This window comes from Leiobunum rupestre, chromosome 3, assembly GCF_980474605.1.
Source record: "Leiobunum rupestre chromosome 3, qqLeiRupe1.1.hap1, whole genome shotgun sequence".
In the NCBI taxonomy this organism is placed as follows: domain Eukaryota; kingdom Metazoa; phylum Arthropoda; class Arachnida; order Opiliones; family Sclerosomatidae; genus Leiobunum; species Leiobunum rupestre.
This window is the reverse complement of record NC_143386.1, coordinates 5,569,153-5,583,853: the sequence shown is the minus strand read 5'-3', so window position 1 is coordinate 5,583,853 and position 14,701 is coordinate 5,569,153. Positions and strand designations below refer to the sequence as shown.

General features: G+C 36.5%; 1 protein-coding gene across 1 annotated transcript; it reads right to left on the bottom strand.

The window, feature by feature from the left end:
* Positions 1-3,444: 3,444 nt before the first annotated feature.
* On the bottom strand, positions 3,445-10,441 carry LOC149949213 (uncharacterized). The gene is made up of 2 exons (XM_090167676.1): positions 10,024-10,441; positions 3,445-4,621 (listed from the first exon to the last, which is right to left on the bottom strand). The coding sequence occupies exon 2, from the start codon at positions 4,618-4,620 to the stop codon at positions 3,928-3,930; it is 693 nt and encodes a 230-aa protein (XP_090023802.1). The 5' UTR covers position 4,621; positions 10,024-10,441; the 3' UTR covers positions 3,445-3,927.
* Between the last annotated feature and the right edge of the window lie 4,260 nt (positions 10,442-14,701).

Here is a 14,701-nt window from a genome sequence, read left to right as displayed (position 1 = left end):
TAAGGCACGGCCCACTGCGCATGCGCTCGCGTTCTCTCGCCCCATAGCGGCCCGCTCAAAGAATTTCAAATCCATGTATTGGCGCGAATCAAAAGTTTAGCGATTAGTGTCATCGTCGTCCGCCGGGAGCGCTTCGTCCCAACCCTAAAAACGCGTCTTTTTACAACCGATTTAACATCATACTCTATGGTGGGAAACTCAACAACTGATGAGTACGTGCTGCTAAAAAGTACCTAAATATTCTTAAAGCTAATTTTTTTCATTTTTATTTTGTAATTGAAAGTTATGTTTCCATTTATAATTTAAAAAATTAGGTTATAATTCAGTTTTTTTCAAATTGTTTAGCAAGAAAGTTAACCCTAGTTAGTTTTATTTACAACTTTTACCTTGTCTTGTAGCCATTTTTCCATACATATAACCAGAAATACATGCATTTCTGATATAACTATATAATTTTCATTATCTTCTAAAGAAAATAAAATGTTTATTTAGGTGGAATTTGTTCATTTTTATTATAAACATGTTCTAAGATTTACATTGTTTGAAACCCTTTTAAGAATAAGTTCCAACATATATTTATATGGTTTCGAATTTCATTTATCAATAAGTCAATGGATTCACTAGATTATACAAACTATTGAAATGTAATAATACAGTTTACAGGTAATTAGAAATTAAGTAATTTTTATTCAACAATTTAGTTACCCTTACTTAACAAGATTAAAATGCTTTTGCGTTCCTTATTGCAAATCTAAAAAAGTGATGAAATTCTGTGAGAAAGATGGCTGAAAATCATATCACATCACGTGATAATTACAAAATAAATGACACATCAGCATCAAGTGTAGTATGCAGTTTACACTTTAGTGACACAGATAAAGGTACAGAATTCATCTCTAACAGACAATTGTGGGGCTTGACATTTTCAAAGAACCTGTAAACAATTTGGTTATAAATGCACTGGCGTCTCTAGACCCTTGGGGGTGGGATATACTGACCTGAAATTAAAAATTAGTAGTCCCTCAAAAATGTAAATAATGTTTAGTCATTTCCTTGCCTCTTAAAATCAAGTAACCAAATTCAAACAAATATTAGATTTATTGATTAAATGAATCAAATTTCGAATTGGGATTTACTACTCTCCGCTCCTTGATTTAATTTAACTATCAGACAGAGGTGGTTTAAAATATCCAAAGCAGAAGTTTGTTTGATTATCTCAATTGTTTTGACCTTCATAGAGGGAGCGATTCCATATTTACGAGAAACTCCTGGAATTTGTAACAATTTGCCGAAGCTTTCTAAATGTCCTCTTTTACAGTGTGATTGCAATGACACTCATGCTTCCAACTTCTGCAAAATTTATCTGTGACAAAATAATTCCACCTTTAGTTGATAATATAACACGGTTAAATTTCAGGCTGATACGAGAAACTTAAAGAACTTAGTTTTAAGCCTCAAACGATAAAGTTTCTTTAAATGTGAAACATCCAATACAACATTTACGGCAGTCATTCCTGGAAACAGATAAATAATAACTTTGTTTAAACTTCTCCACATTATGGATTGTAAATATTTAAATAATAACTTACTTTCCATTTCCCAGTTATTAAAATATTTGCTATTGGCTTAGCTACAAGCGTTAATTGTGATTATCCCAGCAGTCTTTTTCATCGACGTGTTGTCAACTGTAACAGCTGACTCAGTAGCGAGAGCATCTGACATCTGGTGATTTTAAAATATTATTTTCGGCGGGAAAAACAAACGTAAAAATTTTGAAAAAGTGATTAAAACGTATAAAAATAGTTGATTTGCCTTTCATTTCCTTGAAAATGCCTATTAATTCTTAATCTTTTTCATAATAAATCAAAAAACCACATATCTCCGTAGGATTCAAGGTTAAAGAGGGGTCAGATTATAGCGCTCCAGCCTACGTAGCGGCCACAAATGGCATTCTCTATTTTGGGCTGATTGAGCGGGCCGCTATGGGGCGAGAGAACGCGAGCGCATGCGCAGTGGGCCGTGTCTAAGGTGGCCGAGCTAAAGTCCTTTTAAAATATCTGGTAGCCCAGTTTGTAGTTTCTTTTGTACGACGCCATTACTCGATTGTTTGGAATCGGTCACCATAAAGTCCATAATGCGTTCTACACAAACGTTAAAGATTATAACATAGTAATCTCTAGTATAATATATCATAAGAGTAAGTATTTTATTAAAAAACTGTTGGATTTTTTAAATGATTTTAACTCGATTTTTTTAATGTGTCTTTTACAGAGGTAGGAAGAAAATATGTTTGATCAAAGTCTATTCATTTTGAACCTGTACATGTTTCAATTTAACTTTTATAAGTTTATTTTTCATTACTCTCACTGAACGGTTCGCCTAAAGCTTTATTTCATTTTGTTATATTTTATATATTGGATTTGGAATTCCAAAAGTAAGATTTGCGTTGAATTCTCCGAATGTAAGGGAAGGTTCGCTGTTTTTAAAGTTAATTTTAGACCTGTACATGTTTCAATTTAACTTTTTAAGTTTATTATTCATTACTCTCACTGAGTGGTTCGCCTAAAGCTTTATTTTATACTGTGATAATTTATATAGTTAAATTGTAATTCCAAAAGTAAGATTTGCGTTGAGTTCTCCAAAACTAAGGAAGGTTCGCTGTTTTTAAAGTTCATTTTGGACCTGTACATGTTTCAATTTAACTTTTTAAGTTTATTATTCATTACCCTCACTGAGTGGTTCGCCTAAAGCTTTATTTCATATTGTTATATTCTATATATTGGATTTGTAATTCCAAAAGTAAGATTTGCATTGAATTCTCCGAATATTAGGGAAGGTTCGCTGTTTTTAAAGTTCATTTCGGAACTGTACATGTTTCAATTTTACTTTTATAAGTTTATTATTCATTACTCTCACTGAGTGGTTCGCCTAAAGCTTTATTTCATTTTGTTATATTCTATATATTGGATTTGTAATTCCAAAAGTAAGATTTGCATTGAATTCTCCGAATATTAGGGAAGGTTCGCTGTTTTTAAAGTTCATTTTGGACCTGTACATGTTTCAATTTAACTTTTTAGGTTTATTATTCATTACTCTCACTGAGTGGTTCGCCTAAAGCTATATTTTATACTGTGATAATTTATATAGTTAAATTGTAATTCCAAAAGTAAGATTTGCGTTGAGTTCTCCAAAACTAAGGAAGGTTCGCTGTTTTTAAAGTTCATTTTGGACCTGTACATGTTTCAATTTAACTTTTATAAGTTTATTTTTCATTACTCTCACTGAACGGTTCGCCTAAAGCTTTATTTCATTTTGTTATATTTTATATATTGGATTTGGAATTCCAAAAGTAAGATTTGCGTTGAATTCTCCGAATGTAAGGGAAGGTTCGCTGTTTTTAAAGTTAATTTTAGACCTTGTAACGCACTAATTTATGACGAACGATTTATGGGATCAACAATATGCTTTATTGCTTTCAATTACCCCTTGGGATTGAGAGCCCCAAACTAACAAACCACATCAACCGCCGGTCTAGACCCCCTTCTCCTCTACTCTTACTCTGTCTGGGGTTTATAAAGGGATAAGAGCTCTTATCAGCTGGCGATATGCCAGCTCCTATGGCTGGCGCCACCTTGCGGCCCTTACATTCTCCCCCGTTTTTTTTTGTTGTTAGTTTCGGTCTCTCTTTTTCCCACATATGTACAATTATTTAATATACGATTTGATATCTATTTTTGTTACTATTTAATACAAATTTTTATACTAAGCTATTAGTTGGTTAATTTTTTTATACACTTGTTATTCTACACTATAAAATTTTTAAACACTTAATTAATTTGAATTAATGATATATGCTTTTGGTATATGCGCGTCAAAGTCAAATTTTTCTTATTCCCGAGCTACTAGTCCGTTATACTATTAACAAAGTTAGAATCTGTACTTGTACGGCCTAGGGAGTGCACTTCGTCTTTGCTCGTTCAACCCGTGGACTCGTCTTTGCTCGTTGGTACGCAATACCCTCCGTTGTGTGTGGCATTGCCTCACCAGATGTCCTCTTTTGCCGCATCTATAGCAGTGTTGTCGTCGTTGTGACAGATCATTGTTTGTAGTGGTTTGTTGGCCGTCTCGGAGGATGATCTGCCTGCTTGTAGATTGTTTAGGAACAGAAGGCGCAAAGGAAACCGTGCGCTGCTCCACTGTAGTCGAACATCCTGATGACACGAACTTCACAGTCGGTTCGCTCTTTTTTGGTGGAGTGTCTGGTAGTGAAGAAAAGGAATAAGGTCCTCTGGGCAATGGTTCCTCTTCTGGGAGTCCCATCAGTCTGTATTCCGTAGCTGGATCTATAAGTATGTTATCCTGTTGGATGGAGGTTACCCCTACATGAACGTCTAAAGCTTTTTCCTCGCCAAACCGCATTGGGATTACTATGGTGCAAACTACTCCTTCTACTCCGTATCGGTGTTGAAATTTATCTTCATCAGCGTGCGTAATGTCACCTTGGTAATTCAGCATACGGATAATGTGCTTTGGAATCACTGGAAATGGCAGATTACCTCTGACGATTGCCCTTACTGGCAACTCATCTTCACCTAGGAACAAGACATAGGATTTCTCCATTCTATAATAGAAAGATGTTTTATTATTATCTATAATATCTATAAACACTCGGGTCAGAATATCATCATTAACAACCCTTAGGACAATCAATATATAGATCGGCCCCTTTATTTTGCATTTCGGACGATTTCTTGGGTGGTAGGTGCTCCAGGAAGTGGAGTGGGTTTAAATAAAAACATACTGGTATCCAACCCATTGGTAGCATCTCCCAAATACCTCCATTTCCGTTCTAATTCTTTTAGAGATCGTATTTGTTGTACGGTAGGTATAGGTGTATAGTAGTATACATCACCTACTCGGCCCAGTTTTGGGGATTTTCGATAGACTAGTTCTCGGACCCAACCTTTCAATAAAGGCGTGAGGTATGTGGGATCAGACGATGTTTCGTTCACCACATTGGACACGTTATTTATGGTTTCGGTCTGTTGTTCTTGTTCTGCTAATACTGATTCTGGTTCTATAAGACTAAATTCTAGCATTTCTGCTTCTTGATCACCCTCCTCTTGGGGTATTGAGTCCGTCTCGGTCGTATTTGAATCGTCTTCGTCCATCTCTGTTGTAGGTAAAGTGACATCAATTACGTCAGGAAAGTCGCCATTAGAATCCTGTCTGATATAAAATTTTAGTTCATTAATGTGCCATTTGCCTTTATATTGTCCAGTTTGCCAATCTTGTATCTCATATGTTAACGGGCCATGCTTCCTTACTATTTTATACGGGCCCTCCCATTTTGGTAACAATTTTGCCATCACACCTGCCTCTTTATTGGAGAGTTTGTGGGACCTTTTCCATACCAATTGGCCAACCTCTAGTTCAGAGTTCGTATATTGCTTATCGTAGTACAACTTTTGTTTTGCTTGTGCTATGACTGCATACTTGCGTGCACTATCTAAGGCGTTATGTAGCTCGCTTAACGTATTTTGTTCATACTCCCTTAAGGTGGCTGGATCTATTTCATCTGCTGCTTTATGCTGGTTCTCATCATCCCACGGTAGAGTAACATTTCTACCATAAGTTAGATAAAATGGGGACGTTTTAATCGTAGAGTGGTATACTGAGTTTATTGCTAATTGGTGCAAATCCAGGCCCAAGTCCCATTTGTTATGAGAGTTACCTACGTATATACTTATTTGTTCACCCAGTACTCTGTTGACCCGTTCACTTAGGTTTGTTTGAGGGTGATATGGGGTGGTGAGTCCAGGTTTTACCTTCAATAGCTGGCACGTTTCGTTCCATACAGCTGACGTAAACTGCGTCCCATTGTCGGAAAGGATGCGTTCGGGACAGCCATGACGTGATATATATTTTAGGAACACATTTGCGACTGTAAAGGCAGTTATGTTTTTAATTGCAAATAACTCGACATACTTAGTGAAGTAATCGACTATTACTACGATGTATCGATTATTTCGAGCGGTTGTTGGTAGTGGACCCATCATATCAATCCCAACCAATTGATTTGGACCATCGGTAGTGGTATTGGACATCATTTTACCTGCTGGTTTATGGTTTGTTGCTTTGTATTGTTGACAGGTGACACATTTACGTACTCTTTCCGCTATCAGTTTTCTCAGTCCTGGGTAGTAATACTTGGTGGTGATTCTTTTCTCTGTTGCAGTATATCCTCTGTGGCCAGAAACAGGATGATCATGATACATCTCGAACATCTTATTATGTAGGCCATGGGGTATTACTATCTTCCTTGGTTTCGATGGTGTGGCCTTTCTACACAGAATATTATTACATATTTCATATAAATCATGTTTTTTACCTTTCCGGAGATCAACCATAATGTCTTCCCATTGTTTGTCTCCCTCTTGTTCTTTCATGATGTCTTGCTTTGTAATGGGTTCCAACATCTGACTTCCTGCGGCTAAATAGATAGTCATTAGAGTCTTTGATGATATTATTTTGCCTTTATCAAATTCCGTTACAGAGCGGGACAGTGCATCAGCGACTCTATTCGCCTTCCCCGGAATATAGACAACATCAAAAGTATATTCTTGCAACAAAATAGCCCATCGTAATAGTTTACTCTTAGGGTTCTTTAAATTAAATAACCACTTCAAAGCCTTGTGGTCGGTAACTACTGTAAAGTGTTGACCATGTAAATGATGTCGAAATTGCTCTATGGCATAAACAATAGCTAAGCATTCTTTTTCGGGTGTGCTATATCGTACCTCAGGTCCTCTGAAAATCCGGCTGGCGTAAGATAACGGTACTTCTATTCCATTTTGGATTTGCGACAACATGGCTCCAATTGCGTATTGGCTTGCATCTGTAGTTACAATATAGGGCAGGTCTGGATCTGGTACATGCAGCATTACAGCCTTTGCAATCTGTTCTTTCAGTGAGTTGAAGGTCGCTTGCTCTACCTTCGTCCATCTCCATTGAACATTCTTGCGTTTTAGAAACTGTAACGGTGCTATTAAATCAGCAAAGTTTGGGATAAAGCGGGTATGATAAGTTACCATTCCTAAAAAAGTAGCAAGTTCCGAGGTGTTAGTTGGAATTACATACTCTCGGATCGCTTTGACTTTAGACGGATCTATACATATCCCTTCGGTACTGACTTGATGTCCCAATATTGACACTTTATTGCAGGCAAACGAACATTTGGACAGCTTGAGCGTTAGGCCGGCTTTTTGTAGTTGTGACAAAACCCATCTCAGAGCCTTTAGGTGTTCGGCCCAGGTTTGACTAGCTATGATGATATCGTCCAAGTACCAGGCGACTCCCAATCTATTTCCATGTTTTAGGACTCTGTCCATCAATCTTTGGAAGGTTGCTGGACTCGTCTTGAGACCAAAGGGCATGTACTTGAATTCATATTTACCACTTTCCGTCACAAACGCTGTATACTTTTCGCTTCCTTTTTCCATTGGCACCTCCCAAAAACCTGCTCTTAAATCGAGTTTGCTTAGATATTTAGGTTGTTTTATTGAATCAAGAATACCATTTATTCGTGGAAAACCATATGGATCGTCTTCTATGCATTCATTCAGTTCTTTATAATTCGCACAGAATCGCAACCCTCCATCTTTCTTACCAACTATATGCGCTCTACTAGCATATGGTGATGTCGAGGGTACTATTATCCCATCTCGTAGCATTTGGTCTACTTCACCTTCCACAATGGCTCGTTCTTTTCTCGTTAGCTGGCGTGGTTTTTGGTTTACGACCTTAGTACCAGGTTTGATAGTGATCTTATGATAGATCCAATCGGTACTGCCTTTCTTGTCAGTTACCACTGCTGGGAATTCTTTTAGTAATTGTGTTAACTCACCACGTTGTTGTTCTGTTGTATTATCTATATTGATTACTGATTTCACTTCAGCCATGACCTTTTCCGAGACAGAGCGCTCTTTTGCGCTGTCCTCTGTTGTCATTGGATACAACGTAACTGAATGCTTGTCCCACTTAAAGGTATTCTCTTTGAAGTCTATCTTTGCTCCAAGGCTTGTGAAATAGTCTGTCCCGAGCAGGATTGGACATGGTAGAGATCCAACAACGTTAAAAAGTACTACTCCCGTATGGATTCCGTCAAGATTGGTTGATAGCTCTATTTGGCCAAAAATTGGTAAAGTCTCGCCACTAGCTTGAAAACATATATCATTAGTTTTAATCAATTCACTGTCTAGTGATATCGTTTTTAAATATTTAAGGGTCACAAAACTTGCTTCAGCACCTGTGTCTACACAGGCCAACTGTTTTTTGGTATTGTTTAAAGTAATATAAATACCGAATGATTGTAGAAGTTGCATCGTCATTATGGCAGGTTCGTTTGTGGTGGATTGATGCCCTGCACCTTTCAATCCCCTTACTCGTTTCCCGTTTCACCAGACTCTCCTGTTGTCGGGACAGGTTTTTTTTGTCGATAAGTATTTCTGCCTCCTCTAGATGCTGGGGGACGGTAGACCCTTGGTCCCGATATTGACTGGCAAAGACTCTGCGGGTGACCTGTTTTTCCACAATTCAAACATGGTTGATTATATATAGTTTTTTCTATTTCTGTTGCGACGTTCGTTGAGATATCTTTCGGACCAAATAACTGTTCCATCTTTATCAACATTTGTCTCAGATCTCCTATATTGTCACTTTGAAATGTAACCAAGTGATGTGCATAGATAGGCAAGACATTTCGTTTTAATACTTCCACTAATCGCTGTTTCGTCATTGGTTGTAACAGCGACAAATTCTTACGTTCTATTTTATATATAAATTGTGTTACCGGTTCATCGAGTTGTTGCTGGGTCCAATCGATTTCCATTCGAATTTGATCCTCTCGACCACTGTTCATAAACCTCTTTGTGAACTCTCTTTCAAACTGTGGCCATGTCCATGTAGAGGGATCATGTTCTAGTTCAAATTCCTCGTACCATACTCTCGCCTCACCAAGGAATATACTTCTGGACATGGCTGCTATTCCTTCTAGGCTCAATTGTTTAATATTAGCAAATGTATATAACTCTTTCATAAACGTTCTTGGATTTTCATTAACCCCCGAAAAAGTCGGTACTGGTATTTTGATAGAACTTACATTCGCACCAGCTGTAGTACTTAGTCCCTGGCTTTGTTGGAACGGGTTTACTCCTGCCGTACTTCCACTGTGTCCGCTTCCTGAGGATAATCTCGTCCCTGGCTGGATAGTTGAACCCAAAGATAATCTATTTGGTGACGGTACATACCCTTGAACACCAGTACCATGAAAATGTACATGTCGTGGTGATAGATTCTGTGTAGATGACCCTATCATGGGAGCTATCCCTGTTGGTAATCCCGGACTACCTCGAACTGGCGTGCCTTGTGGTGTTTGGTTTCCATTTTGCCCAGTTGCCTGTCTGAACATCATCAAGGCTTCACGGTGTCGTCGCTCGGCTGAGGCCACTGTTAGACTAGTGCGTTGCTGTGGTGTGGATGGAGTGGGATTGTGACTAGACGAAATATTAGTATTAGGTCTTGGTCTTCTTGTCCATTGGTACGAGCCATCTAGGAAATTGTCGGCCCCTACTACCAAACCTTCTATGAGTCGACTTCCACTCCTAATTATTCTAAATATGCTTACCAATAGCAGGCATAAAACCTTTGGCCATAACGATAGCATTTTGTACAAAATATACCAAAGTCTTGAAGTTGGAAACGCATAACTTGCGATCCATGTTAAGAACCATATAAGCACATAACCAGTAAGTAACATTACCTCAGACCACATTGTTGTATGGGTTCAAAAGTAGTCTCAAATATCAGAACAAAAAAAGGACAAATTTTCTTAGGCCTTGGCTTTTGTTTGCGCATCCATTATGATGCTTCTATTTTACGCTTTCGGATTATTTCTTTTATCCTTTACGTAATTACCAAGCTATTTTGTCATTTGTTTTGTTAATATTTGATTATTCAACGAACCTTTCGTTTCGGAGTCGGGGTTTTTTCTTCTTCCTGTGGCCGATGTTTCTCAGCGTGTTCGTTGGCACGTTGGCGGGATTAAAATGAAACTTGTTCTCCCGTGTTGCCAGATTCCGCTTTGTCAGTTTCCCGTCTTCGTTCTCGTACTCTTTGTAACTAATTTCCCAATTCAATTCCCCCCATGGGCCACCAAATGTAACGCACTAATTTATGACGAACGATTTATGGGATCAACAATATGCTTTATTGCTTTCAATTACCCCTTGGGATTGAGAGCCCCAAACTAACAAACCACATCAACCGCCGGTCTAGACCCCCTTCTCCTCTACTCTTACTCTGTCTGGGGTTTATAAAGGGATAAGAGCTCTTATCAGCTGGCGATATGCCAGCTCCTATGGCTGGCGCCACCTTGCGGCCCTTACAACCTGTACATGTTTCAATTTAACTTTTTAAGTTTATTATTCATTACTCTCACTGAGTGGTTCGCCTAAAGCTTTATTTTATACTGTGATAATTTATATAGTTAAATTGTAATTCCAAAAGTAAGATTTGCGTTGAGTTCTCCAAAACTAAGGAAGGTTCGCTGTTTTTAAAGTTCATTTTGGACCTGTACATGTTTCAATTTAACTTTTTAAGTTTATTATTCATTACCCTCACTGAGTGGTTCGCCTAAAGCTTTATTTCATATTGTTATATTCTATATATTGGATTTGTAATTCCAAAAGTAAGATTTGCATTGAATTCTCCGAATATTAGGGAAGGTTCGCTGTTTTTAAAGTTCATTTCGGAACTGTACATGTTTCAATTTTACTTTTATAAGTTTATTATTCATTACTCTCACTGAGTGGTTCGCCTAAAGCTTTATTTCATTTTGTTATATTCTATATATTGGATTTGTAATTCCAAAAGTAAGATTTGCGTTGAGTTCTCCAAAACTAAGGAAGGTTCGCTGTTTTTAAAGTTCATTTTGGACCTGTACATGTTTCAATTTAACTTTTATAAGTTTATTTTTCATTACTCTCACTGAACGGTTCGCCTAAAGCTTTATTTCATTTTGTTATATTTTATATATTGGATTTGGAATTCCAAAAGTAAGATTTGCGTTGAATTCTCCGAATGTAAGGGAAGGTTCGCTGTTTTTAAAGTTAATTTTAGACCTGTACATGTTTCAATTTAACTTTTTAAGTTTATTATTCATTACTCTCACTGAGTGGTTCGCCTAAAGCTTTATTTTATACTGTGATAATTTATATAGTTAAATTGTAATTCCAAAAGTAAGATTTGCGTTGAGTTCTCCAAAACTAAGGAAGGTTCGCTGTTTTTAAAGTTCATTTTGGACCTGTACATGTTTCAATTTAACTTTTTAAGTTTATTATTCATTACCCTCACTGAGTGGTTCGCCTAAAGCTTTATTTCATATTGTTATATTCTATATATTGGATTTGTAATTCCAAAAGTAAGATTTGCATTGAATTCTCCGAATATTAGGGAAGGTTCGCTGTTTTTAAAGTTCATTTCGGAACTGTACATGTTTCAATTTTACTTTTATAAGTTTATTATTCATTACTCTCACTGAGTGGTTCGCCTAAAGCTTTATTTCATTTTGTTATATTCTATATATTGGATTTGTAATTCCAAAAGTAAGATTTGCATTGAATTCTCCGAATATTAGGGAAGGTTCGCTGTTTTTAAAGTTCATTTTGGACCTGTACATGTTTCAATTTAACTTTTTAGGTTTATTATTCATTACTCTCACTGAGTGGTTCGCCTAAAGCTATATTTTATACTGTGATAATTTATATAGTTAAATTGTAATTCCAAAAGTAAGATTTGCGTTGAATTCTCCGAATGTTAGGGAAGGTTCGCTGTTTTTAAAGTTCATTTTGGACCTGTACATCTCTAGGTTTTATAGAAAGACATCCAGGGGACGACCGCCGTAATCGCCGTTGGACTCCGAAAACTCGTCCCCGGGACGTACTACGGCTATAGACAAACCGGACATTTGGACGTCCAACCGACGTCAACCCCGGATTTTGGGATGTCCTACGGACGAAGGCAAGATCCGAGTGTGACGTCTATCGGATGTCCATAGGACGTGTTTGTGTTTGCTGGGTTATTATGCGTACTATTAGGAAAAACAGTATTTAATAAGTTTTTTTAAAGCTTCTTATTTCTTTTTCGATAAGAATTCGTCATTGAAGTTAAATGGGTCATTTATGAAAAGAGTTTGAAGTTGTATACATCGCGCTCTTATGCCTCTTCGTTTTACTTACCTTACTCGTAACAATGTAATTTATTTTACGTGATTTCTTATCGGCTTTAAATGTGTGATACATTTTCATTAACGTGGTTAGGTTGGTTTTTTATTTTGAGATATGCGCTGTTGTTTAGCCTTCACTATTCAGTTAAGGGTTTTTTGTGTGCGTTAGAAGCCGGGAAATGTTAACGGTAAGGTGTTATTGGTTTTTTCTATTACAATTTTCATTACCGTGGGTAATGAGCAAGACTGTGGTTGAGACCCTTGAAGAGCTGCGTCAACGAATTGTAAGTGCTTGCCGAGAAGTAGCCCCGGAAATGATTCCAGCCGCCTTCGACAATATGATTGTTCACGCCCAAGCCGGCATCGCAGCCGAAGGTGGTATTTTCGAAACGTACTTATAAATTTTGTTTGTAAGTAGATAAATAAAATGTCTCTTTGTTTTTTAAAAAATTTGCATTTTTCATCCTACGAAATTAAATCGTGTAATACCTTCTTCGCCATTGTCTCCTCGATTTTTCAGCCGTGTTTATTGTATTAAACACCAGATTAATAAATGTCTGACTTTCATAAAGTTACACTACTCTCCCAATGGAATTCAAAAAAAGTTATTTTAGCTTGCCCAACTTTGCACTTTTTCAAGTCGTATTTTGTCAGTGAAAAAGACGTCTATTTTTAGAAAGTGTCCCCCAGCACGTATAATGTACAGTACAAATTTCAACTTTCTAGAAAACATAGTTTTTGAAAAAATCACTTTTTCGAGCAAAAAAAACACCCTGTGTATTTATCAGTTATTTTTCATGTTTTATTTTGTTTATCGTATGTGTTGATAATGTGAGGGAGAATTCATGTCTACGATGTTTTATTTGCATTGATCCAGACCAACCCTGTTCTCGTTCACCTTAATTACTAAAGTGGTAATACATTTAGAATTGTGTAATTTATAATGAATTTTACATTATCGCTGTGATAACTAATAATTGTTTAAGTAAGTGTTTTGATAACCCGGTTTAAAGAACAATACACTATTTTTTGTGTTTTTTTTTTCACCGTTGCAAACGGAATTAACAACCTGGTACCAAATAAATTTTCGATGTAGCAGCAACGGGATTAAAATCTCGTAAATTTATCGTGGGGATTTTGGTGAAATATATAAACTCTAAATTAAATTTTAAAAATTTCGGCTCGTTTTCTCAATTGCTTTTCCAAAATAAATGTATCGCCGTTATAACAGTTTTGATTAAGCGTAGTTATAGTGTTGTGAGACGATGCATGGGGAATAAACTGAAACCCCTCCGAGGAAAGATAATATTACGGGCTTGACCGACTTATTTATTTTAAGTTATTTAAATAATTATAGTTTATCTGAGAGTTCTAAATTTGCAGCTGTAAGTTTCTTATTCCTTTCAAGAAGGCTTTCATTCGAAGATTTGATCTTGGCCACATCTTTCGTCATCTTCTGTAACGGTAAGATTTCACCTTGATAGACCTTTATAAGTTTGGAAAGACGTTCAACGTTGTTTGGAATACAATAATTATGATCTAGAATGAACAATTTCATAACAGATTAGAGATAAACTTCAAATATTTAAAAACATTAAGTTTTATTTACAAACCATTATCTTCGTTATTTGTTCCAGTATCAGCGGAGTTATTTCGCTCGGGCAAATTCAACTCATTAAGCGAATTATATTATGGTTCTTGAAAAGTAAAAATACTGTGTAAGCAAAATTTTTATATATCTAGTAGGGTTAAATACAATTACATACATACCATTTGTAGGTGTTATATTTATCACAGAATCGACTTCTATTTCGGCACCAGTTTCGAAATACCGTTTCATCCACACGATTACCATAACATTTGTTGGAAGTTTATCTTCGTATCTTTTTCTGCCATTTTCCATAAATTAAATCCACACACTACTTGGCATTTACCACCTAAGGGTGTCGTAGATACAGGTGTTCTACAAGGTCTCTTTAAAGATATGTTAAGGCCTTCCAGGGAATTTCTATTTATAATCCTTATCTTACAATGTATCAAGCTTTAGTTTGTTGGAAATGGGCTAAAGGTTGCACTGCGATTGTTCGAAGTACTTGACGTACAACTAGGTACACAACAAAATCTACCAATCATACTTTTCAAAACTATTGACTGGAGTTTTAAAGAGCAAGTTATTATCTAGGCCAAGGCTTGGATATAAATTACACTAAATATCTAATAATTACTTGTTAAAATGCCATAAATTCGATACAGTCACCGATTATTTTAAATATAATTTAGAAGGTAAGATATAATTAAATTGTTAATAAATCATAAAAATATTACATTAAAACACCAAGGCACCGACTACAGTTTCACCGCCCAAAAATATCTGAAATAACTCCGGAAATGAGCGCCTCTCTTTCTCTCAGAAACGCC

What these genes read in the sequence shown, in the direction of transcription:
- LOC149949213 (XM_090167676.1), bottom strand. Translation starts at nt 4,620, where the DNA reads ATGGAGAAATCCTATGTCTTGTTCCTAGGTGAAGATGAGTTGCCAGTA.